The 23,441-nt window shown below is 49.0% G+C and overlaps 6 protein-coding genes across 6 annotated transcripts, besides 3 other annotated features; 1 reads left to right on the forward strand and 5 right to left on the reverse strand.

Annotated features, from left to right (window-relative positions):
* Positions 1-211: 211 nt before the first annotated feature.
* Positions 212-2,626, reverse strand: UA08_04988 (hypothetical protein; the record flags this gene model as incomplete). The annotated part of the gene is made up of 4 exons (XM_020267591.1): positions 212-244; positions 291-1,140; positions 1,475-2,294; positions 2,371-2,626. The coding sequence occupies 4 exons, from the start codon at positions 2,624-2,626 to the stop codon at positions 212-214; spliced, it is 1,959 nt and encodes a 652-aa protein (XP_020119655.1).
* Positions 2,627-3,017: 391 nt separating this feature from the next.
* On the reverse strand, positions 3,018-4,844 carry UA08_04989 (hypothetical protein; the record flags this gene model as incomplete). Its single annotated transcript, XM_020267702.1, has 4 exons — positions 3,018-3,349; positions 3,412-3,669; positions 3,732-4,617; positions 4,668-4,844. 4 exons carry the CDS (start codon positions 4,842-4,844, stop codon positions 3,018-3,020), a joined length of 1,653 nt encoding a protein of 550 aa, XP_020119654.1.
* A 418-nt stretch (positions 4,845-5,262) lies between these two features.
* Positions 5,263-9,044, reverse strand: UA08_04990 (hypothetical protein; the record flags this gene model as incomplete). The annotated part of the gene is made up of 2 exons (XM_020267785.1): positions 5,263-6,432; positions 6,615-9,044. 2 exons carry the CDS (start codon positions 9,042-9,044, stop codon positions 5,263-5,265), a joined length of 3,600 nt encoding a protein of 1,199 aa, XP_020119653.1.
* Positions 9,045-10,056: 1,012 nt separating this feature from the next.
* UA08_04991 (hypothetical protein) lies at positions 10,057-11,706 on the reverse strand (the record flags this gene model as incomplete). Its single annotated transcript, XM_020267796.1, has 5 exons — positions 10,057-10,212; positions 10,265-10,884; positions 11,010-11,155; positions 11,211-11,478; positions 11,535-11,706. The coding sequence occupies 5 exons, from the start codon at positions 11,704-11,706 to the stop codon at positions 10,057-10,059; spliced, it is 1,362 nt and encodes a 453-aa protein (XP_020119659.1).
* A 202-nt stretch (positions 11,707-11,908) lies between these two features.
* Positions 11,909-11,974: a repeat region (Identified by RepeatMasker using a combination of RepBase library and repeat library created with RepeatScout).
* Positions 11,916-11,979: a repeat region (Identified by RepeatMasker using a combination of RepBase library and repeat library created with RepeatScout).
* Positions 11,980-12,128: 149 nt separating this feature from the next.
* Positions 12,129-12,227: a repeat region (Identified by RepeatMasker using a combination of RepBase library and repeat library created with RepeatScout).
* Positions 12,228-13,517: 1,290 nt separating this feature from the next.
* UA08_04992 (hypothetical protein) lies at positions 13,518-21,346 on the forward strand (the record flags this gene model as incomplete). Its single annotated transcript, XM_020267807.1, has 4 exons — positions 13,518-14,141; positions 14,211-20,301; positions 20,349-20,717; positions 20,778-21,346. The coding sequence occupies 4 exons, from the start codon at positions 13,518-13,520 to the stop codon at positions 21,344-21,346; spliced, it is 7,653 nt and encodes a 2,550-aa protein (XP_020119658.1).
* A 280-nt stretch (positions 21,347-21,626) lies between these two features.
* On the reverse strand, positions 21,627-23,015 carry UA08_04993 (hypothetical protein; the record flags this gene model as incomplete). Its single annotated transcript, XM_020267818.1, has 1 exon — positions 21,627-23,015. The coding sequence occupies one exon, from the start codon at positions 23,013-23,015 to the stop codon at positions 21,627-21,629; it is 1,389 nt and encodes a 462-aa protein (XP_020119637.1).
* Positions 23,016-23,441: the final 426 nt, after the last annotated feature.

The raw sequence follows: 23,441 nt of genomic DNA on the forward strand, positions 1-23,441 counted from the left end.
GCTTAGCGTTTGAGAAACCTCATGTCATACTTTACTGTTTTATTCATCAAAACTTTATGTTCTAACTCGTCGCCGAGGTATAATTTGTTATAAATAAGGATACTTTCCTTATTAGTTATAGCTAGCATCTCTATTATGTACCTGGACCCATAAACTAACTACAGGGACATACATCAGTCAATGAACACGAAACTCCATCGGATTCTCTCTTCTAATACCACCTGAACTGAGGAATGTCCGCCTTCTGAAATACATTAGCGCTGGCTATTCGAGCAGAAAAGTAGACATACCTTAGCAGCCCTGAGCGTCGCCTGCACAACGCCGGCAACATCGGTGCTCTTGGCCGGTACTCGATGATCTCCATCCCACTCCACCACCTCCGCACTTCTCAACGTGGTAAAATCGTTCAAGAGAATCCGATGGAATCTCAACCCCGGATCCTGCAAGCCATGGACATGTACCGTGGGCATCGTCAAGCGATGTTTGTTCCTTGACAACTCCCCAACATCTGGCGGCGACAAAATACTTCCCGGTAAGTCGAACGTATCCTGATCATACGTGAGCTCACTCAGCGCAACAAGTGGCGCCCGAGCCGCCAACATGACCGCAAACTTCCAGCTCCCCCCAGCGAACCCTGCTCGTCCCTGGGCTGCCCGCATCTGTGTCTCATATAGGACACTCCCAGCTATTTTCCCACCCTGGCTAAACCCAACTAGGCCAACCCACGCGCCGGTTCCGCCAGCCAAATCATCCTCTGCCATAGCCTCGCAAAGGCTATCTTGAATCGCGGCAACTGCATCTGGACCGTTGATGGGAGCGTGCTCGGGTGACCATCGCAGCCATCGTCGAAAGGAGCCATAACGACCATACACGGGTATGATGGCCGGTTCAGGCTCGGAACGGAAAGGAGCGTCCGCGAAGACGACGCGGAAAAATGGACTTAGAGCCCGGGTTAAGGTGCGACATTGGCGACGGAAAATTCGGGCGGATGTACCACCGCCATGGAGAAAAAGGAGACGTGGGAGGTGGAGACCGGAGTGAGTGTCGATAGATGGTATGTTATCCATCTGTGGTTGCAATAGCGTGCGTGACTGATGGTTGAGCTTCCTTGGGGGGAGTACGGTATTGCCAACTACAAAGCTAAAGACGTCAATAATCTAAAAGCAGTACGAATCACGATAAACCATGACGATTCGGTAGGTTTTAGTTTGCCTATCACCTAGTCTGGCCCGATTCAAATACATCCGTCCTATTTATGCATCATTCTAGTAAGAACCGAGCCTCGATAAGAGAAACGGAGCATCCAAGAGGCGTTCTCGCGCCCAAAAACAGCAATCTACTATCGACCGACTTGAACAACCGTTCCCAATCAGACGAAGTGCGCTCAATTGAATTCCATCCAATGGCTTGAATCATATCCATGTTGCTTTTCCTTGTTAGTCCATTGTCCAAATATGGAAAGCAAGACACTTACTACGGCTGCTTTTCACTCCAAGCCGTTGTTGAAGAATTTCCCGGCAAGAACTCATAGCAAACAATCCGAGCCCCATCCTTAAGTGACGGTACTAGACCCTTCAAAATGCGCTCGGCATATTTATCTGACCAATTATGCAATATGTACCGAAAGAAATACACATCGGCTCCTACTACAGGCTGTGGGGCGAAGAAATCATGCGGCATGAACGAGACACGATTCTTCAAATCGACGGGTAGTGAATCCGCGCCCTGGGACGCGGTGGTGGGCAAATCTTGCACGATGAAACGCATGTTCGAGGTGAAATTAGCGAGTGCAACAGAGACAGTCCCATGGCCTCCACCAACATCAACCATTAAACCACCCTCGTGGTCAAATTGAGCCCAATCGTATCCGCGAATGAGATGGTCATTCGAGAAGCGGCCGCCACGGGACATCCAACGCATAGCGGCTCCAAACCGTCTCGCACGCTCGGGGTAGGCCTCTAGTTCGAGGTAAAACGGACGGCTGGTGTTGAAAGCAACATTAAACGCTGTTTCGTTCGGCTCGCCCGAGGCTGGGTACTTTTTCATCGTTTCGACCATCCTCGTTGCGGCAGGGAACATTTCTTCCAGGAAGAATCCGCATGTGTCCATTGCGGCTCGTTCCTGGTGTAAGATCCGGGAGGCTGCGGAATGCCTGACATGGTCGCCTGAGGGGGTTTCAATAAACAGACGGTTCATCATAGCGACACGGAGCATTCGTCGAAGGAGGATTTCGTCAAAGCCGAGGAGAGTTGCTAGTTCCGTGTAGGATATGTCGCCGCTCGCGGGGACATGACCTGGGATGTTGTAGTGGTAGATGAAGTGGAAGTTGGCCAGATCATTAAACTATCCTATTAGCCATTTATTACATACAGACGACGAACCAAATAGAAGCAGGTACCAAATTCAATGATTCGAAAAGCAAATCACGAGGCCCTTGAGCGAGCCGCTTCAAATCCTGCGCCAGATCGATGGTTTTCTTGCGTTGGGCTTCCACTGCCACTGGCAGATCAGTGAAGGATTCTGTTTCGAAGGATGCAGGTTCAAGGCCGTTGACTTCATTATATGCGTCGAGGGCTTTAGCACTCTCGAGCAGTTGCTCTGCCAGGTGGGTTAGTGGGGACGGCATTGCTGTCTGTCTTTTTGCATATATGTATCTGTAGGCTGTCCACGTTAACCGAGGGAAGGCGTATATGGATGTTTCTGATACTTATGTCTCAATTCTCGGCGAAAACTTTTGTATTATAAACTGCCCGATCAGCTATTACTAGTAGTAGCTACAGCTGTATAGCCCGGCTACTTCTATGCAGGCCATGTGAAATATCTTGACAATTGACACCCGGACCACTTAAGTACCATTTAACGTAAGTATCAAGTGTGTAATATTAGTGTCCATATATGTGATGTTACCATAGAACTTCCCTCCCCGTTCAACCAATAACCTGCATAGCCATTTCCACTGGTCTAAATATTCAGTTGAACTATGTAGCCATTTTACCCATTCTTTAATAGAATCAGGCTTAAGCTCCATCGACCGCTTTCTTCTCCGCCTTTTTCTTCAGATCTTCTGGCTTAATGCTCTTCCATTCGGTTGTGAACGAGATCAAAAATGCCAATCCACAAAGCGCAATTGTCCAGATCCACGCCGCGCGCAGTCCACTCATGTATGCGTTCACCACAATCTGGAGATCAGCCGGGTCGGGGAAACTAAGACGCAGCCCGGTCGATCCAGCTTCCATCACTTTGGCAGCGGTGATGTTGGGGTTGTTCGTGGGCAACGAGTTTATCAGTACGTGATTCTGGATGTTTTGGGCCACAGAGACACCGATTGTGCCACCTATGAACTGGTAGACTGCATTTGTCGTTAGACATTAGCCGTATCAATGAAACAACTCTGGATGAAAGAAAACCCACAGAGCGAAATAGCGATGGTAACAGCCATATCTGAACGCTGGGCAATCGCCTGTCCCACAATAACAGGAAGTTGAATCACTAGCCCTGTCCCAATGCCTGCTAGGACTTGATACCCTATGTAATGTGCTGCCGGAGAGCTGGGGACAAGACTGTATATCATACCTGCACCGACCGTCATGAAAGTTGCGCCGACCCAAAGGAACGGTTGGTAGTAGCCGACCTTTCCGAGTAGTATAGAGCCAGCTAAGCTGAAGATTGCTATGCACCCGTTAGGAACAAAATTGCATGTAGCGCGGAGTTTGCTGTTGGTAGGGACATACAAACAGTCAAGACCGTAGGCAGAGTACGGATTCCGGATTCGGAGGCTGAAACCCCCTGAGCAGCTTGGAAGTAGTCGGGCAAATTGTACGTCCTCGCAAACCCACCACCTTGCGCGCACACGTTAAACAAAGCGAGAGTGTAGATTGTTCGCCGCCTCATAATGCGTGGCACAATCATTGCCCGCTCACCCTGTTTCCATTCGATGAACACAAACAGAATAGCCAACAAACCGAAACCGATCAGCGTGCCGATGGGGACGCTGTTATTCCACGGTTTCGTAACACCACCGTCTTCCAGCGCCACGAGCAGGCAAATCAACGATCCGAGCAGAGCGACGATGCCGGGGAGGTCGAAAAGCACAGGCACCTCTCTCCAAGTAGTGGAAGCAACACGAGAGTGCGGGGGTGTTTTAAAAAACAGCAAGATGATGATCATTGTCGTACCACCAACAGGCAAATTGACCCAGAAACACCATCTCCACGAAACATCCTGGGTGAAGACTCCCCCCAGCACCGGGCCAAGCACAGACGAACAGCTCCAAACCACGCTAAACATCCCAAGCATGGTAGCCAACAACCTTGGTCGAGTGATGAACGCACAGATGGTATAACACCCACCAGTGACACCAGCACCACCGAGACCCTGAACCGCGCGTCCGGCAATCACAGTCACGCTATTCTCTGCAACGGCGACAATCAGACTGCCGACTTCAAACAGGCCAATACATAGCAGGAAGACGACTTTCAATGGGAAGTATTTGTACGCTTTGCCCCAGAAGGACTGGAATGCGGCCAGTGTCATGAAAAAGGCGGAGCCATACCAGCCCACCTGATCGACTGCATGGAACTGTTTGGTGATGGTGGGAATGGCTGTTGCGATAATGCTCTGCTCTTATTAGCTGGAGTATTTGATCGTAATTTCAGCTTCACACTCACCATGTCCAATGCCACGAGAAACATGGCCAAGAGCAAGGCCAAGTACAAGATGGACGCTAGTAGGAAGTCAGGATACCTAATCTCAGGGACACCAGGGGCTGTTGCCTTTGGCGGCTCAACAGCCTGCATTTCATCCTGATGTTGTTCGACAGGCTGAGGGGCTTTGGAGGTGGCCATTTTCAGCCGGTTCTTATTCTACTCTACCAAGGGTCAGAGGTAGTTGAGAGGGTCGAACAAAATCAGAAGGCAAGTTGACGAGAAACAACCTAACATATTGGATATGAATCTAGCTCCAACCTGACATCCATGTCAACTCCAGCCAAAGATTGAATAATGCTCTGCCCGGCAGATCGCCTGCCGTAAACCTACCGAGTCGGGTCCTTTTGAATGTGTTGGTTCGGCTGCTTTTCTGTAGTGTATGGGTTTTTTGTCGTGTTTGACAACGAATCAAGTGCACTAGACAAGGTTTATTTATATTTCGGTTCTGTAATTGGCCGTGGAATGCCAGTGCCTCTGTACATCAATTGATATATGACCCAGACACGTTTTGCAAAATCAAAGATCTGTATGCACTAATGCATCACAGGAAGTACAACTATTTACCGGCCGCATAACTCTCGCTAATTCTCTTGATCATGTGTTTTTCCACTGTATAGACTCCCCCCTCAGTTGTTCCTTGGCTGCTGCCATCCAGTGGCACCAATGGGCAATCCAACGCGCCATCGTAGAAAAATGCCGCCGAATACCGGTCTGTCGGCGCCTTGTTGATCACCCGATGCACGCTGCTCTTATACTCGCCTCCGGTCCAGAACGAAAGCATATCGCCGACATTAAAGACAAACGCGCTGGGCGAGGGGTTCACCTCCACAAACTCGGAGGTGACCGGGTCGAGCACTTCGAGTCCTGCATGCCCGTCTTGGAGGAGCAGAGTAATGGCGCCAAAATCGGTGTGCGCCCCTGCGCCGTATTGCCGTGGTATCTTCTTGCCATATTTGTCTGGCGATGCAGACTGAGGAGGGGTAGGGGGGTAATGCAGCATGCGTAGAACAGCAACCGTATGACCTGTCGTAAAATCCGCAAAGATATCAGGGCAGTAATATGGTAGCGTCCGAGCAACAAGATCCAGTACTTTCAAGGCAAGTGCATGAATGGCGCTGAAATATGCCTCGACATGGTCCCGAAATGCATCTGCGCCCAAAACAGTCTCTTCGGGCCATACATTCGGTCCCATGAAGAAGCGCTTGGCTAGAACTTTCTCATCGTCTAGCGGGACGTCATGCCCAACATAAAATCCCTCTTTAAGATCCGGCAAGACACCGGCATCATACGTCTGCGATGCAAGAACGTCATACCCCCGGCGGCCGATGGTTGTGCGCGCGTCAAGTTTGCTTTTTTCGTCGAGGGAGAGGGCAAAGAAGCGCGCTGCTGCACGGAAAAGAGCGCGTTGGAGCTCTTCGGGGAGTCCGTGGCCTGTTACCTGGAAGAATCCGGTCTTCTTGCAGGCCGAGCGGACGGAGGAGATGACTTCTTGACCGGAGGGGGAGTAGGGATCGAGGAGGAAGGGGGCTATGTCGATTGTGGGGACTATGGGATTGATTGGCGTTGCTGAGGGCATTTCCTCAAAGATTGACCTGGTTTTGTCGATGTGATGTGATGAGCCGAGCTGAAATGGTTCTCCTGAGGGACTTTTATGTCTTTTGACGGCCACTTTCGGTTGTTTCAAAGTTGCCGACGTACATGATGCTACTGTGCCAGTGCTAACTCTCTGTGTTATACCATTAAATAATATCTCTGTGGGGGGGGATGTGTTTGTAGCATGAAAGTACACAACTACCGTTGGAAATTCAAATCGCAGGAACAAAATGGTTTTAACCCCTAGCAACCAGAAGCAACAAGCAATGCTACACAAATAAACCGTCACGTTTGTATTTAAACACGTAAACATACAGCTTGACGATAAAACATCACTCCCATTCCCATAGTGAAGCAAGTAAGCAAAGAAATTGACATAACACTCTGATACTTCTCCATAGACCGGACCATGTGATTCCAACCAGTTGCTGGCAACCGAGCCTTCTCGGGTTGAGATTCAACCCTAAACACTGGTAATCGTTTTTCCTTAAACGCCTGCAGCGCCTCTATATACTGAGTTGATCGTAGAAGAGAACTGTGGGCGGCGATTTCGGCAGCTTCACTAGTTCGCTGGAGTGCCCGCACAGCTTGTCGTACTGCATCAGGCCCGCCCTTGGTAATCTCCTGCGCAAGCTCAATACCTGCATCGAGAGTAAGTAACCGTTCTGTTTCTCGAGAATCATTTGGATCAGTAGCTACCAGCCGGTTGCACAAGCCCATGCCGGCCGCTTCCTGGGCAGGGACTTTGCGGCCTGTGAGAATGAGGTCGTGGGCATGTGATAGACCAACTAGAGCCGGTAGTCTGTATGTGCCGCCTGCCCCGGGGATAATGGCGAGGCGGGTCTCGGGCAAGCCAACGGTGGCATTGGGGGAGAATACGCGGAGTTGGCAGCAAAGGGCGAGTTCGAGACCACCGCCTAGCGCCATGCCTGACAGGCAGGCGATGGATGGGATGGGAAGATGGGAGAGACGGCTGAAAGCTGATCGGAGGGAGGCGAGGAAGAGGTGCGTTTCTTTCAGGGTCATGGCCTGGCGCTCTTTCAGATCCGCCCCCGCGCAAAAGACATCATCGACGGCGCTGGCTATGATGAGTGCCCGGGTTGAGTTGGTTTTCGATTCGTCGTAGATAGACTCGATTTCTCTGTTGAGTTCGTGCAGAAGCTGGGGCGAGATGGCATTCTTTGCGCTACCTCGCGCGAGTTGAATGATCTGTATTGTTCCGCCGTGAGGCGCTGGTATAGTGCTTACTAGCATGGTTGAGAGGGTCTTGGTGTTACCAGAATTGAAGATATTATGGGGCAGTGCTGCTGGACGAAGATTCCTTTCCGGAAGGACGAGATTTACGTTCGTATCCAGAGCCTGGGTGGCCTCAGCTGCAAATCGAGCAAAGAATTCATCCTCCAAGAGATATTTCAGCGTCGACATACTCTCTGTGACTACAAACTCGCAACTGCCATCGGGCAATTGGGGCAGCACATACACGGCTCCAGCCATGCTGCCTTTAGCAGGCACGCGGAACGCACTGATATGGCCGTCGCCAAACGCAGGACCAAAATCGATCTGGTGCATTGCGAACTTGAAGTGAGTTGTTAAAATAAGACCCCCTGTAGGCAAATCTTCAATGATGCCCAACCGTGTATGAGATTCTTTCTCAGTTCGCTCGGCATAGCCCACCAAATCTCTGAATTCATCTGCGGTCACAGCCTGGATATCGGCCCTTACCATACGAGCTGCCTTGCAGAGACCGATTTCAGGGTCTTTGAATATCGAAAACGGCACTGAGGCTTTAGTCATGTAGAGAGTGTTTCCGAAGTAGGGCTCTGGAAGGCGCAGATGAGAGCGACAGTCTACAGGCTGGGTGAGGTGTGTTGTCGCATCCCTTGCCAAAAGCCCAGCCCGATGCCGAGCGGTCATAATACTGCGCCATATCAGGCCTGCGATCGCATCGCCCGTAGAGACCCAGTCATCAGCTCCGTCTGATGTCGCAGTAGCAGTCTTTTTCAAGGTCGACAAGGCCTGGACACTGATGCGGAATGTGCGGCAGGACGTCTCGACGTCGGCAATGTTGGCGTGTGCGTTGAAATTTGACGCCGTCCATGCAGCGTGTCTGTCGATGTTGCCTGAAATAATATTTCCCGTTACCAGAAGCGTTCGATCAGAGATATAGGTCGACGTAGATCTTTCCAAGGGATGACCAAGTTTTCCAGCCTGCGCTTTGCGAAGATTACTCGCAAACATCCTGATTATCTCCGACACACCTCTCCCGTCGGCAACGATATGTATAATAGATACAACCAGTAAAAGCCCGCCATCTATAAAGTTTGCCCGGAAGCGACAAACGTCGACCGGGTCGTCCTGCACATACGCGACTCTTGGCAGCGAGCACAGCTTATCCGCGTCGAGAAGTGACGGGTCGAAGTTTGTCGCGGCTAGCTTGTCATAGTTTAGCTCGCCAGAGAGGTCCTTGACATCTAGATATGCAGACCCGTTGGGAGAGAGATTGCGCAGCCACGGCCGGTTGTCTTCTTCTGAACTGAAAGGGACGATGGAGCCGGCGAGGAAAGGGACACGCTGCACTGTATGATGCAGGGCAATGTGTAGCCAATTGACTATTTGGTATTTATCAGCATCTGGGGTCAGACGGAAACAGAGAACTCGTCTGGAATGCGTTGGAGGGAAGAGTCGATCCCAGTGCGACAGAGTAAGGTCGAACGGAGGTCCCTGGATAGGAATGGAAATATCCATTTCATGCATAGGACATCATATACACGCATGTATGCCTAGGTATATGAGATATATATAAGACCTATATTGTACAGAATACAGCGAGCACAGCCAGGTATCTATAACAGTTATTTATGGACTGTAAGCACTGAAGATACTGCATACAACTACACCTAAAGCCAGCTCGGCTAATTTTATGTTTGATCGGCTGCTTTTTGAGGGGCTTCGTATCGACGACTTCTAGAATTTGCATACCTAGAATATTCTATATTACAGCCGACTCAGAATCATTACCAGCCCACTGAGATTAAACTGCCTATTAGCGTCTTCACAAGAAAATGTTGTCTCCTCGCGCTCCCTCCGTCCGTGCCCCTCAAAGCACCTCTTTATCGGCTTCCCCAACGCCCTGTTCCTGCAATGAAGAAGTATCTGCATTATGGAAACAGATCAGTGTCATGAGTCATGTTCCATTCAACCTGATTATCACCGCCAGTACACAGGTGGTCGATATCTCAGTTGAGTCACGGGAATGTGCATCCTGTGCGTTCTTTGACAAAGGAGGAAGGGTACACGGAATGTTGGTACTGTTATTTGGGAGAATAGTCGACTTACTGGAGGCTGCTATCCTCACCTATACCGGTCCGGAAGACTGTGTTCCGACTAAGGTGAGAGATCCAAATCTGGATTTGGTCGGACATCGAACGAATTCGTTTTTGGTGGTCCAACGGCGAGAACAACCGGCCATGGATGTTGTGTGCCTGCCGTCGGTTATGGCACTGGGCAATTTTACACTCAGTGAACAGCAGAGCAAACAATTGGCATTGGACATGGTTGGGCGGACGTTGAAGAATTTAGGAGCAGTGCTGCAGCACATGCCAAGACAAGACGGAAAGGTAGATGAGATATTCATGAGGGTGATGAGGTTGTTGGGTCTGTCTACTAGTTTGCAGTAAAACCAGATTTAAGGTAATAACTGAAGACCGTCTATTGTACGAATAGAAATACTTTTTTCCCCAAAGACAGCTCCTGGGCGCTAATCGGTGCAATCATTCTGGTCCGCCACATGCTGTCGGTACCGTTCATACATGGCCTTTTCAAATACCTTTTCCAGCTCTACAGATTTAGCATCGCCAATGGGCATTAGCTGGCTTGCATATAATCCACAAAGTCCGACCTTGCGGTCAATCCACTGCACATATGAGTACATTGTCTCAGAGAGATCATTACTCGAATAAACTCACCCAGGTCAGGTTGGGAGTGCCACCCCATGTCATCGTGCCTTTGCTTCGCCAGCCTGCTATATCATCCATGACAAGCAGCCCTCCAAGTCCCCAATCTTTACGGGTATCAGGTGGCATTCCGCCCATCATGTAGTTGTACCGGGGAATTTCGGCGACAGCCTGGAGAGCCTTTTGACTTTCACCCCCAAGCTGAGGTGTGAACATCGCATCGACACTTGACCGGTGTAGTAGTTGTTTAGGGGGTACCGGTCGGACATCCGGCGCGTCAGACGCGAGAAGCAGCGCACGTAAGACTTTGATATATTCCACAGGCGAGCCGAAAACTCCTCCACCGCCCTGGCAGTCCGCCATATCAGGGTTGAAACAATACTGGTATTCGGGGGCGTGGACCGAGGTCGACTTAGCTGTGGGATTGTCGCTAGTTTCATATGGTTCACGTTTGGACATTGATGCCACGCGAGCCCGTAGGTCATCTCGACCAGAGAGGAAAAAGGTCATATCAGTAATCCCGAGGGGTTGCCAGATATTCTGGGCCATATAATCCTGGAGGCTGAGACCAGTAAGCCGCTCTATGAGCACGCCAGCCCAGTCAATAGACGGACCATAAGACCAGCTGCTCCCTATAAGCCGTTAGCTGATATGAAAGAATCCAGAAGAAAGATGCCAAAAGAAGGAAAAGCGAGAAAGAGAGAAAGAAAGGGTGTTGGGGGAGGGGTGGGCGGGGGAAGAAAATGGATTTATCTACCAGGATCGTAGAGAAGCGGATGCAAGAATCGGTTATGAACACTTATGGGCGGACGCCTATTGTATTGTGGCTGTAATTTGCGCCACTGCTGTAATAGGGGAGAGTTGAACTCATAGGCAAATCCGGAGGTGTGCGAGAGAAGCTGTCTTCATACTATTTAATGATGACTTCTTTGATGGGACTGTCAGCACACTGCCATACCTCAATGTGATGGGTAGACTATTTTTCTTCGATTCAATGGCAGAGCCATTGATGCCGGTGAGTACGTCGATATCATTAAGCTCCGTCAACACGTGTCTGACATCCTCATCTAGTGTAAAAAGTCCACGCTCAACACACTGCAAAATAGCAATGCTTGTAAATAACTTGGTGCACGAAGCAATCCACATAGTTGCATCCACAGACAACGGCTCACTCCTCGGATGCTCCAAGGAGCGGGCACCAAACACGTTGCTGTAGTTGAATGTTCCTAGAAATGGCATAATCTTGATCAGCAAAGGCGAATCGATGGATAGGGTTGATTACCGCTCTTATCTGTAGCCAAAAGAACAGCTCCCGGAATGATCTTGTTCTTGCACGCCGCTCTAAAAGTGTCCTCCATGGAGCGCTGCGTGGTTGTTAATGAACGGGAAAATGAAGGTTTGAGGATACAGGTATAAGCAGGCCTGACCCTGTGGGCCCTGAGAAACGATGACATGTCTAAGCAAAAAACGGAGTGAAACAGTATAACTAGTTACTAGATCATGAGAGGGAGGCAAGGGAGAAGACAAAGAAAAGCAACAAACGGAAAGCGACGCAGCAGAGGACGTTTGCAGTGTTTGAATGGGTTGTTTCTAAAACCTCTCATGTTACACGGAATATCCCTGTAGTAGTACTAATAGTACCCTTTCAGCGCGCCACCAGGGATGTTACGAAACCAACATGCGTGACACTAGTTCAAGCTAGTACAGTTCAGGGAAGGTGTTATGTTTGTTATATAGTTATCCTTTATTATAGTCATTATAGATATTCTCTGATGTCTATATTTCCTGCATTATATTGATTATAGCTGTACTATAATAGACTATAATGACTATACCTAATTAGTCCTAGCTCCTGCATATTTCTACAAGCCTATCTTGACAGCGGATTATGACCGCTATTCCGAATACAGCATGTAATCCACCACCAACACCGTATTTCACAGAGGTGCACCTAATTGGCCAGAATAGGCATCGGTTGGTTTCGTAACATATCGTAGGCCTTTCCCTTTTAGGCATAGGGATGGATCAATATACAGATTAGTTTCTATAAGATTATTAGCTGCTTACAGGCATAGAAACTTTATCTAATCAAGCGCTAGTGTTTTATAGCATGTCGCCATAATAATGGCACCTAGTTCGACGCATACTCTGTCAACTAGTATCTTCAAGCTTCGGCGAGATCCACCCCCGACCTGGTGTTATCCTATTCTATATAGTTGAAACGGTATTTTTGTTCAAAACGACTACTCCATCCACAATGTGATCTTCAACCCACCCAACAGACATACTACACCCTTGTCAGCACATAAAACCTCCCACACCTTCGCGATTAGCAACAGGAAACACGTACTGTACCCTTTCCGGATCAGTGAATACATCATGGTCAGCCATAACACGCTCTTTGTAATGCGGATCATTGCGGAAATTGACAAAGCATTGGATGTCAGGAAACCTGATTTGGGTAATCATGTCGTACCCGACATCGTTAATGAACTGCTCGTCCATTACTTGGTCCATCAAAGCTACCGTGGCAGAAGTAAAATGTGTCTATTTCCCCTATGGATTTTAGTGCTGGTTCCTCAAATGGATATTGACCTGGATTTGTGCATCATTGTTGAAAACGCACCATGGTGTATCTAGTGATACCATGCCGCGCCAGGGCATCCCGCACTAAAGGCGCATGTTTTTCGCTCATATACCGATGAAATTCGTCTTCGGACATGGTTGGTTTACGATATGCACAAACGGTCCATACCAGCGACTGCGAGGTTCTTTTTGATGTCAGTTCCGATGCCATTGCGGAATGGGAAATCGCTTTCTGCTTCGTGTCTTGTTGTTGTAGGATGTGACGCTGTTGGATTCAGTTCGCACAAGGGACAACGCTAATTCGTCTTCTCTTTGGTTTTGAAATGATCTTCGACGAATATTTACCGAGAATCGATCGTTCAGTAGCAGCTCGGCTGGTTATAAGAAAAAAGCCCGAATGCCCTCAAAGTAGCCGAACTAAGGTCTAAAGGAAATGATTATCTTACGACTTAGCCAGACAGTATCATCTAGTGATTTTTCCCCTAGCATTACTTGCGCTCATTTGAATTCGAGATAGGTCTGCTTTGCATATTGTACGATATTGTTGTTCGTTGTTACTCACAACATGATCATTGCCCGTGCATAATCCTATACACCAAAATACCAAGTGTTTCAACACCACTAGCATTATTTTATACAGCTACCGTACTCCTCAAGCTATCTTTATGAAATCACCGTAATGACTGCACTGCCATTTCTCATCGCTTTCGGCCCATTGGCGCCATGGCCGTCTCGAAATCATCTACAGCAGCTCCGGTTAGAACTACGGCAAAGCCACCTCTACGAACCCATAATCACGGCTATCTATGACCTTGCATTGCTATGGCAAGCATTAGTAGAGCAAGACTCAGCATTAGAAGCGCTAAACGGCAGTCATGCTGCAGATGAACTAGCAGCAATTGTTACTGGAACTGCCGAAATGCCGACACCGGAAGAAAAGCGAAACATCATTACAATGCCAATGACAATTGTCACTCAAATTGTACAATATCTCAGCTACCTCGGCCAATCTGACGGCTCTGTCGACCACAACGCGATATTGAGGAATGTCACTGGTGAAGGAGGAGTTCAAGGCTTCTGTGCTGGTCTTTTGAGCGCTCTGGCTGTTGCCAGTGGATCTACCGAAGAAGAAGTTGTCGAAATGGCTTCAACTGCAGTGCAGTTAGCCTATTGTATTGGTGCGTATGTAGATATGGATCAGGCTAACGGTGGTGGCCATACTCGATATTCGAACTTCGCGATGCGATGGAAAGCACCGGCAACTCTGGACGACATCTGCAATGACTTGCTTAAGTATCCTGAGGTCAGTTCTTATCTTCTAAATTTCCCAGTTTGAATTTCTCTCGTAATTGCCTGTTTTGACACTAGGTAGACATACGTCGCTGTTATTCGAGATGCCTACGATATCACTGTGACGACTCCAACTTCAATAACGGCACTGCAACAGGGTCTATCAACCCATGGGGTGTCTGTGCTGGACACTGGTATCAGTGGGAGATACCATGTGAATATTCACACAGAGGCAGAAACAAAGATATTAAATGCATGTCAAGGACGCATCAACCCTCGGTTCGGAGACCAGAAGCTTGTCCGGTCGAATGCAAACGGGGAAATCATTCCACACGAAGAAGCCGTCTGGGTGGCTCTGCATTCGATCCTGACAGTTCAAGCAGATTGGTACCACACCATTTGTACAGCTACGCCCGCTTTGTTTGATGACCCCGGAAATTCTTTTATTCTGTCCATCGGTGCTGATGCCATTCCACAATCCGTAGCGAGACGATTTTCAGTGGTGAAGACCCGGGCGATGCTGACATCTAAAGTGGATCATTACTGTGATACTTCAATTTCTGGGATATTACCTCCTCAAGAGAATGGCACCGATGGTAAATATCCAGAACATGCCGTTGCAGTCATTGGTATGTCCTGCAAGTTCCCTGGCGCCGATTCCATCGATGAGTTCTGGAGTCTCTTGACTGAGGGCAAGTCAATGTTGGAGCAGATGCCAAAAGACCGCTTCGATTTGAAGGATCTCCCTCGCGCTGTCCGTGGTCTGAGATATCATGGCAACTTTGTGAGACATATCCAGTCATTTGACCACAGGTTTTTTAAAACATCTTCAAGAGAGGCGGCCTCGATGGATCCACAGCAGCGCATCTTACTCCAGCTCACCTACCAGGCCATGGAATCGTCTGGGTACTTTTCAGATCCTTCCAGACCTCGTGACATTGGCTGTTATATTGGTGGCTGCGCCGTTGATTATGACGGCAATGTCGGATCCCATCCGCCCACAGCATATGCGACTACTGGTACGCTGAGGGCTTTTCAGTCTGGCAAGCTATCGCATTACTTTGGCTGGTCCGGTCCATCTATTACGTTTGATACAGCCTGCTCTTCCTCTGCAGTGGCTATTCATTCGGCGTGCACTGCACTGGAAATGGGGGAGTGCTCCCAGGCCGTTGCTGGCGGTGTCGCTCTCTTCACCACACCATATTTGTACGAGAATCTGGCAGCCGCACACTTCCTCAGCCCCACCGGCGCGACGAAGCCGTTTGATGCTAGTGCAGACGGATATTGCCGTGGAGAAGGTCTTGGCTTGGTTGTGTTGAAGAAGCTGTCCAATGCGCTGGCGGACGGTGATAACATCCTCGGTGTCATTGCTGGATCAGCCATCAACCAGAATGCCAACTGCGTTTCTATTACCGTGCCTCATTCACCATCTCAGTCCAACCTGTTAGAAAGAGTGAGCAAGCGAGCTGGTGTCTCTCCTCAAGAGGTCACCTTTGTTGAGGCGCATGGAACAGGGACACCAGTTGGCGATCCCATCGAAATGGAGAGTATCCGCAAGGTTTTTGGCGGACCTGGCAGGAAAGCTCCTCTGATTGTCTCTTCAGTCAAGGGCAATATTGGTCACCTTGAGGGGGCTTCGGGGGTTGCTGCCCTAATCAAAGTCATCTTGCAGATGGAATACCGCACCGCGTGTGTCCAAGCCTCATTTAAGACACTTAATCCGAAAATCCCTTCACTCGAGGCCGATAAGCTCTGTATTCCGACGTCAAACTGCCCACTTTCGGGGGATCTAATCACAGCGTGTATCAATAACTACGGCGCTGCTGGCAGCAATACAGCCATGATGCTAATTGAGGCCCCTCGTAAGAACAAGCAACATATGGCACAGACCGAGGATGACGCATTGCTTTCTAAATTACCTATCCATATATCTGCAGCATCCACAACAAGCCTAATCAATTACTGTCAGCTGCTTGAAGGCTTCTGTGGCAAGACTGTGTCAACGCTCAATGCGAAGGAAAAGGCTAAGCTGCTTCGTGATGTTGCCTTCAGCCTCGCCAAACGACAGAATCAAGAGCTCTCTCACATGCTTGTCATGACGGTAACAGATATAGACCAGCTGCAAGCCGAGCTAAGACGGCAATTGATGTCGGCGGAGGCCATTCAACAGCGACTCAAAGAACCCCCTGTCATTCTCTGTTTTGGTGGTCAAGTTGGTGAATCAGTTGGTCTCAGCAAGCATCTATGGAAGCAATCCCCATTGTTCCGTTCCTATCTAGATCGTTGCAACACAGCTCTTTGCACATTGGGCTATCCCAGTATTTATCCAACGATCTTCCAGAAAGAGCCTGTCAAAGACATTGTCGCCCTGCAGTCAGCTATTTTCTCGACACAATATGCATCTGCACAAGCATGGCTCGAGTCAGGATTGAGAGTCGATGGTGTTGTAGGCCACAGTCTTGGGCAATTCGCGGCCCTTTGCGTGTCTGGTACCTTGTCTCTTCGGGATGGCCTGAAACTGGTTGCTGGGAGAGCAGCACTCATGCAAAAATACTGGGGTTCTGAGCCTGGCAGTATGATCGCGGTCGAGGCAGATCAGACCACAATTGAGAGCATCACATCCTACCTAAGTACCTCAAGCCCAGACCATATATTTGAGATCGCATGCTATAACGGCCCAACATCCCACGTGGTCGTCAGTGATGAAGCTTCGGCCGACCATTTGGAGGCAGAGCTTGTTAAGCGTTCTATCCGCCACAAGAGACTAAGCGTAACCCATGGTTTCCACTCTCGCTTCACCGAGCCTATAATTCCTTACCTAGAGAGTTTGGCTTCGGCTCTTACCTTCCACCGAGCCAAGATCCCTATCGAAACTTGCACCTCGGCGTCGAGTTGGACACAGCCAACTGCGCAACTCGTCGCAGCCCATACAAGAGACCCTGTCTTCTTTACACAAGCGGTCCGGCGCATTCAGGCCAGGGTTGGGGTTTGCACATTCCTTGAAGCGGGATCTAGCTCTAGCATCGTATCGATGGTCCGTCGAGCCCTAGATCCATCCATTGGTGTGTCGTGCAACTTCATTCCAATGGAGTTGAACAAGCCAACATCGCTGGATAATCTGGCAGAGACGACAGTTAATCTCTGGAAGCGTGGACATCAGGTTCAATTCTGGAATTTCCATAATTCGAATGGCTTGAAGTACGACTTCCTGCGACTTCCATCGTATGAGTTCGACAAGCCAAAGCACTGGTTGGCGCTGCAATCTGCACCACCCGTCCCTGGAGTCCCTGCGCAAATATTGGCCCCAAAAGTACTAATTCGCCTTACTAGCAGTGACTCAGAGGGGCACCACTTTGAAATAGGCTCCAGGAGTGATGAATACTTGGCTCTTGTTAAAGGGCATCTTCTGCTCGGCCAGCCGGAATGTCCTCTATCCGTCTACATAGAGCTCGCATCGAGAGCTGCCACGCTAGTAGAAGAAAAAATATCTGACATGCTTCTTGCAGTTAATAATCTGCACATACAATCCCCGCTTGGTCTAGCCACAGACAGAGCAATCCGCCTTGATCTTCAGCCATTTGGTGCTTCGTATAGCTTTAGGATCACTAGCAAACCTTTGTCTAGTGACTTAAAAAAAATAACACAGGTTTGCCACGTCACAGGAACTGTTTCTCTTCAGGCTCAAAGCAACACTCTTAGCAATGAGTTTTCCCGCTATGAGCGCCTAATTACCAAGGATCGATTTGCGGCTGCTTTTGATTGTGATGATGACGATGCCACATCCATCCAGGGGTCCATGGTTTACAAGGTCTTCTCGCAGACCACCGAATATGCCGATTTCTTCCGAAATGTGAAGAGCGTGGCTTTTAGTGATGGCCAGGTGGTCGGGAAGGTCTTATCACCAAAGCGAGTTCCGGACAGCTGCAAGGGCTCAATTACTCAGCCTTGTATTTTGGACAATTTTATACAGGTCGCTGATCTGCACACCAACAGCATTCAACACTCCTCCGACAAAGAGCTATTTTGGCTGTCTAACGTCGAACGTGTACAGTTCGGACCAGAATATCAAGACAGCATTCGTGTTTGGGACGTACTTTGTCTCCCGGCCGTCTCGACATCGTCTAGGGAGCTTGCACATGATATCTTTGTTTATAATGCTGCCACAGGGCGGCTGGCACTTCTCTTGCTAGGTGCACGATTTATTAGCATTTCTCGTTCGTCATTGATTGATTCACTTTCGCGTGCAGACGACAGTCGAGCAAGCACCATCCACAAGATTGATTCTATACAGATGGGGCTCCTTGCTGAGCAACCACAGCGAAGCCAGTTTCACAATGCCCTTCCAGTTCCCACAGCCCAGGTGCCGAAGCCAGTCAAGCAAATTCGGCTAGTCAAGGATGCTAAAACCGCCATTCACGATGATATCTGCATTATCATGGAGAAAATCGCAGACGTTCCCGCAAACGAAGTTCGGGGCACTGCATCCTTTGATGATCTCGGAGTAGACTCGTTAATGATGATCGAGGTCATTGGAGAGATCTCGACTTTCTACAAGACCGAGTTGCCAATTGACGATCTCGAACAACTCACCGATTTCAATTCACTCATCGACTATCTGCATGGACGGGGCTGTCGAGGTACTGGTAGCGAGGAAGGTGATGCTGACGGTTCAACGCCCTCCGATAGTCTTTCCATCAGTTCATCGATAACCACAGCTGACACAAGTCCTATCCAGACTCCTTCAACCTGTCAGTACGCCAATGGTGACAAGTTGTCTGGATCTGTGTCTAACCTCCAGAGCAACATTATCGGGCAGGCTGCCCCATCTGTTTCCAAACCCGCTGAGACTATTGATTCGCTGAGGGCCGTTACGAACTATGATCAGTCTTCTAACAATGAACTAATAGTTGCCCAGCAGGTGTTTGACAGCCTACGGTTTGATTTCGACAAGTATTCGGAGCAGACTGGATTCCACAATTTCTGGAAGTATGTCTACCCTAACCAAAAGAAACTGGTTGAAGCATATATCGTTGAGACCTTCCGCGATTTGGGATGCGACATGGCTAGCCTTGCAAATGGACAGCAATTACCATATGTCAATTTTCTTCCCAAGTATGGCCACTTGATGCGTCAGTTCCGTAAGATTTTGGTTGATGGTGGGCTCCTACAACTTGAAAGCGATGGTACACATGTGAGGACCGCACAACCGATTGATCCCACCCCGGCGTCTGTGCTATTTGAAGAAATCTTGCAGAAACACCCTCTGCATGCCTCTGAGCACCGTCTACTAAATGTGTCTGCCTCACAGCTGGTCAAAACTTTGACGGGCAAAGAAGATCCTCGGGCGCTGCTCTTCGCCAACCGAGTAAATAAAGGCATTATGGCAGATGTCTATGCAAATGCACCCATGTGTCAAGCTTCAACTCGACTACTAGCAGACTTCCTAGTGCAGACTTTTTCTGCGCTCAAGTCAGATAAAGTCTTCCAAATCCTCGAAGTCGGCGCAGGCACTGGTGGAACAGCCAGATATCTTGTAGAGTTTCTGATCAGCAAGGACATCAAATTCGAATACACCTTCACGGATATCTCCTCTGGATTGGTATCACAAGCGCAAAAATTCTTCGCTGGTTATGACCAGATGAAGTTCATGACTTTGGATTGTGATCGTGCACCACCGCAGCAGCTACATAACAAATTTGACGTCGTTGTTGCGACCAACTGTATACACGCAACAAGAAGCGCAACGTCTGCTTGTACGAATATCGCACCTCTACTTCATGCAGATGGTTTCTTCTGTTTGGTTGAATTCACGAAGGGTGTCTACTGGTTTGATCTTGTCTACGGTCTTTTGGAGGGATGGTGGCTTTTCGAGGACGGTCGTCAACATGCTCTTGCTGACCAATGGTTCTGGGACAATGCGTTACGGACGGCCGGCTTTCAGCATGTCACTTGGACAGATGGGAGTACGAGCGAATCGCAGACAATGCGAGTAATCTGTGGGTTTAAAACCCCCGCAGAGAGAGAGTCGTTCAAACCCCTGGCCAAAAATATCGTCAAGAGGGCCGGCATACCAACAGAGACATTCACTTGGAAAAAGGAAGGCAGTGTAGAACTACAAGCCGACGTGTACTATCCTAAAATACCGGACAGTCCTGGCAAACAAAGACGAATTGGTAAGTCTTCTTCTACGCATTGCGGCAGTGCGCTAACGGAACAACAGCCCTAATGATCCACGGTGGTGGCCATCTTCTCTATAGCCGTCAAGACATCCCAATGAAGCACGTTCGTGTTCTTTTGCAGCGTGGCTTCCTCCCCGTTAGCGTCGACTACCGATTCTGTCCTGAGCTCAGTCTCTTCGATGGTCCAGTGACAGACTGCTGCGATGCTCTAAAGTGGGCTAGAGAGACCTTGCCATTGCTCCATCTTTCCGGCCCCAAAGTCCAGGTACATCCTACCAAATTGCTTGCCATGGGCTGGTCAAGTGGAGGTCAACTGGCGATGACATTGGGATATATGGCCAAGTTCCGGGGAATCAAGCCGCCAGATGTGATTCTACCATTTTACTCCCCGAGCGATCTGGAAGCTGAGTGTAAGTTCTTTTTCTACTTGTTTCTGTTATTGTTGGATCTCGCGACTAAACTGTTAATAGTCTGGAGCAAGCCTATATATCCGGCGGCAGCAGAAGAACCGCCGTGCAAGATATGGGGTGAACTTGACTGTGTGCTTCCAGAGCCGATTGTCGCATATACACCAATGAGCGACAAAAAAGCCACTGGTCTTTCATTAACATTGAAAGACGACCGCGCCCGGCTCATCCTTCACATGAATTGGACAGGCCAGTCTGTCAACGTCCTTGTCCGCGGCCTCCCACACAAGAGCAAAGTCGCCGCGGACGACACAACTGACTGGAAAAATCTACCTCCACCACCGATCCAAAAGATTCGAGAGTGCAGTCCATACTGGCACATTCTTGAGGGTACCTATACAACTCCGACGTTTATGGTGCACGGCAATAATGATGATTGGATTCCGTGTAGTATGAGTGAGAAGACCATTGCGACTTTGAAGGAAAAGGGTGTACCCTGTGGCATCATCGTCGCTGATCAATGTGGCCATGCTTTTGATTTATTTCCCAGGGAAGATCCGCTTGGGGTTGGTTGGTTGGCAATCGAGGCTGCGTATGATTTTGCATGTGCTCAAATGAGCATGGATTCTTGAATCATCGATTTTGTACACTCATCACCTACAATGTATACAAAAGGTTATATATATAGTCGGTTTGAACTGTGTCTCGGTTAGGGAAACGCAGTCCTTAAAATATATTCTATTGGCTATAATGTCGACGATACAGCAACCTTCATCAACATCCTTCCTTAATTGGCCGTCTCGTCGGTTGCTTTACTAAGCACTCGATAATGAAACGCTGGGAAAGATAGCGCAGTAGTTGGCATGGTAGCTGCAAGCCATATGTGCGGCATCACATTTTATCATGATACCATCAATTTTGCGAGTTCGAATCCAGCGCTACGACCCGAGTAACAGAAACCGGGTCGGTCCCATGGGCAAAGACCACGATTCCAAGAAGATATCTCGCCCTCCGACGTACATCTCCCACTAAGTCTCCTGTGACTTTGAAACCAACATCCTTATCCTCAGCCTCGAGGCGCAGATGATCAAGATGTGTCACGGTCTCCACTTGCTCTTCGAGATATGTGCGCAAAAGGCGTAGCGATAATGCTGCTTTAATTGTGTCATCGACCGTGATGTCGCCGATGGTCAGCGACCGCGGCGTATAAAGAAATGGGGAGGGTTTGTTGCTGTTGCCGGTGTCCCTGCTCCCTCTCTCACTGTTGTTTCGGCTGCCAATATTGTTCTCGAAGAGATTGAGAAGATTCCCCACTACCATGGTAAGGAGCATGAGTGTTTGGGCGCGGCAAGACTTCTCCATACAAGATGGACAAGACAGTATTCGAATCCGCTCCATACAAATGTTGTCATCGAGATTAAGAAGGGTATCGAAGGCAAGCTCCGATTTGCTGGCCTGGCATTCTGTAATATAAGCAAGCTGGTTGGCGAGACTGGCGTGACACTGCAGGGTACAACGGGTGTCAAACGAGGAGGGATAGGCGGGGAAATTATTCGGTCGGAATATAGAAAGCGAGGATTTCTTGGATGTTGGAGTTCGGGTTAGTAACATCTGATGATACTCGGACGACCGAGCCTGATGAATTGAGAGGACGCTCTCTGAAAAATCGGAGTGGTGGCGATTCGGAAGCACACGATCCCGCGGTGTAGAGGGTATTCGACGACGGGCAAACGGTTCCGACTGTTGCAGTTGGCTATTTTCTAGAACAGCTCTTGGCGATTGTGGAATGTTGCCAGTGAAGTTACCGATACCGGCTTGAGGGGAGCAATGATCATCATTTGAGAGGCTAATTGACATAGCATCCTCCGGGGGTTGAAGCGTCGTTGATGATTTGAGCAAGTTATCCAGATCCGTCCAGTCCAGCTGTTCGGAGGCCGACATGTTAAATACCGAAGAATCGCAGGGCAATGAGATTTCTGCGTGGATATCGAAGACGTCGGAACTGGCAGCAGTCGTATCCCCCGGGTCAAGAGCTGGAATGGCGTCCAGATGAACACAATCTTGAACCGTGGAGTCGTCTGGTTGTGCGACGACGGGCGACTGTTGATGCAGATTAGGTTTCTTGCGTTTCCTTTGTTCCGCCAGTGTCTTGTGCGATGGACGACCGATCTTACGGTACTGACTATAGACACACTGGTGACCATGTTGAGTGCAACGTGAACAGGCCGGTTTTGTCTGGCTACACTTGACCTTGGAGCGCAGGCAGCTATCACACGAGGCACGGTACTTGATTTCCACCATTGAAGCGAGGAATCTAAGAGTTCGCAAATGTATCTCCTTCGAATGGAGATCAAAACTAGACAGACCTCGTGGGTATATCATATACTACTAGATTTTGGCGCGTCTAGTTGGAAAAAGCAAGCAAGACGCGTTTGTCAGCCCTCAACTATCCATTCTAGTCGAAATTCCATCCGGACTACTCTAGGTAAACACACGAGGATTGACGCATAAGCAGATTCCTATTATAACTGGGCCTTAACCAATGCCTAGCGAGAGATACACCTATTTGAAGGATGCAGTCAGCTTAGCCAGTCCAGCCCCCCCGATCACAAACCCTAGACCTCATTATGGTGACTTAATCGTTCTTTAGTTAATACATCAAGGTAAAACCATTAAGACGGAACAAAACGGCGGAATAGAGACCCCTCTAAAGTAGACGATGATTTG

This window comes from Talaromyces atroroseus (assembly GCF_001907595.1).
Source record: "Talaromyces atroroseus strain IBT 11181 chromosome Unknown scaffold_6, whole genome shotgun sequence".
NCBI classification, from domain to species: Eukaryota; Fungi; Ascomycota; class Eurotiomycetes; order Eurotiales; family Trichocomaceae; genus Talaromyces; species Talaromyces atroroseus.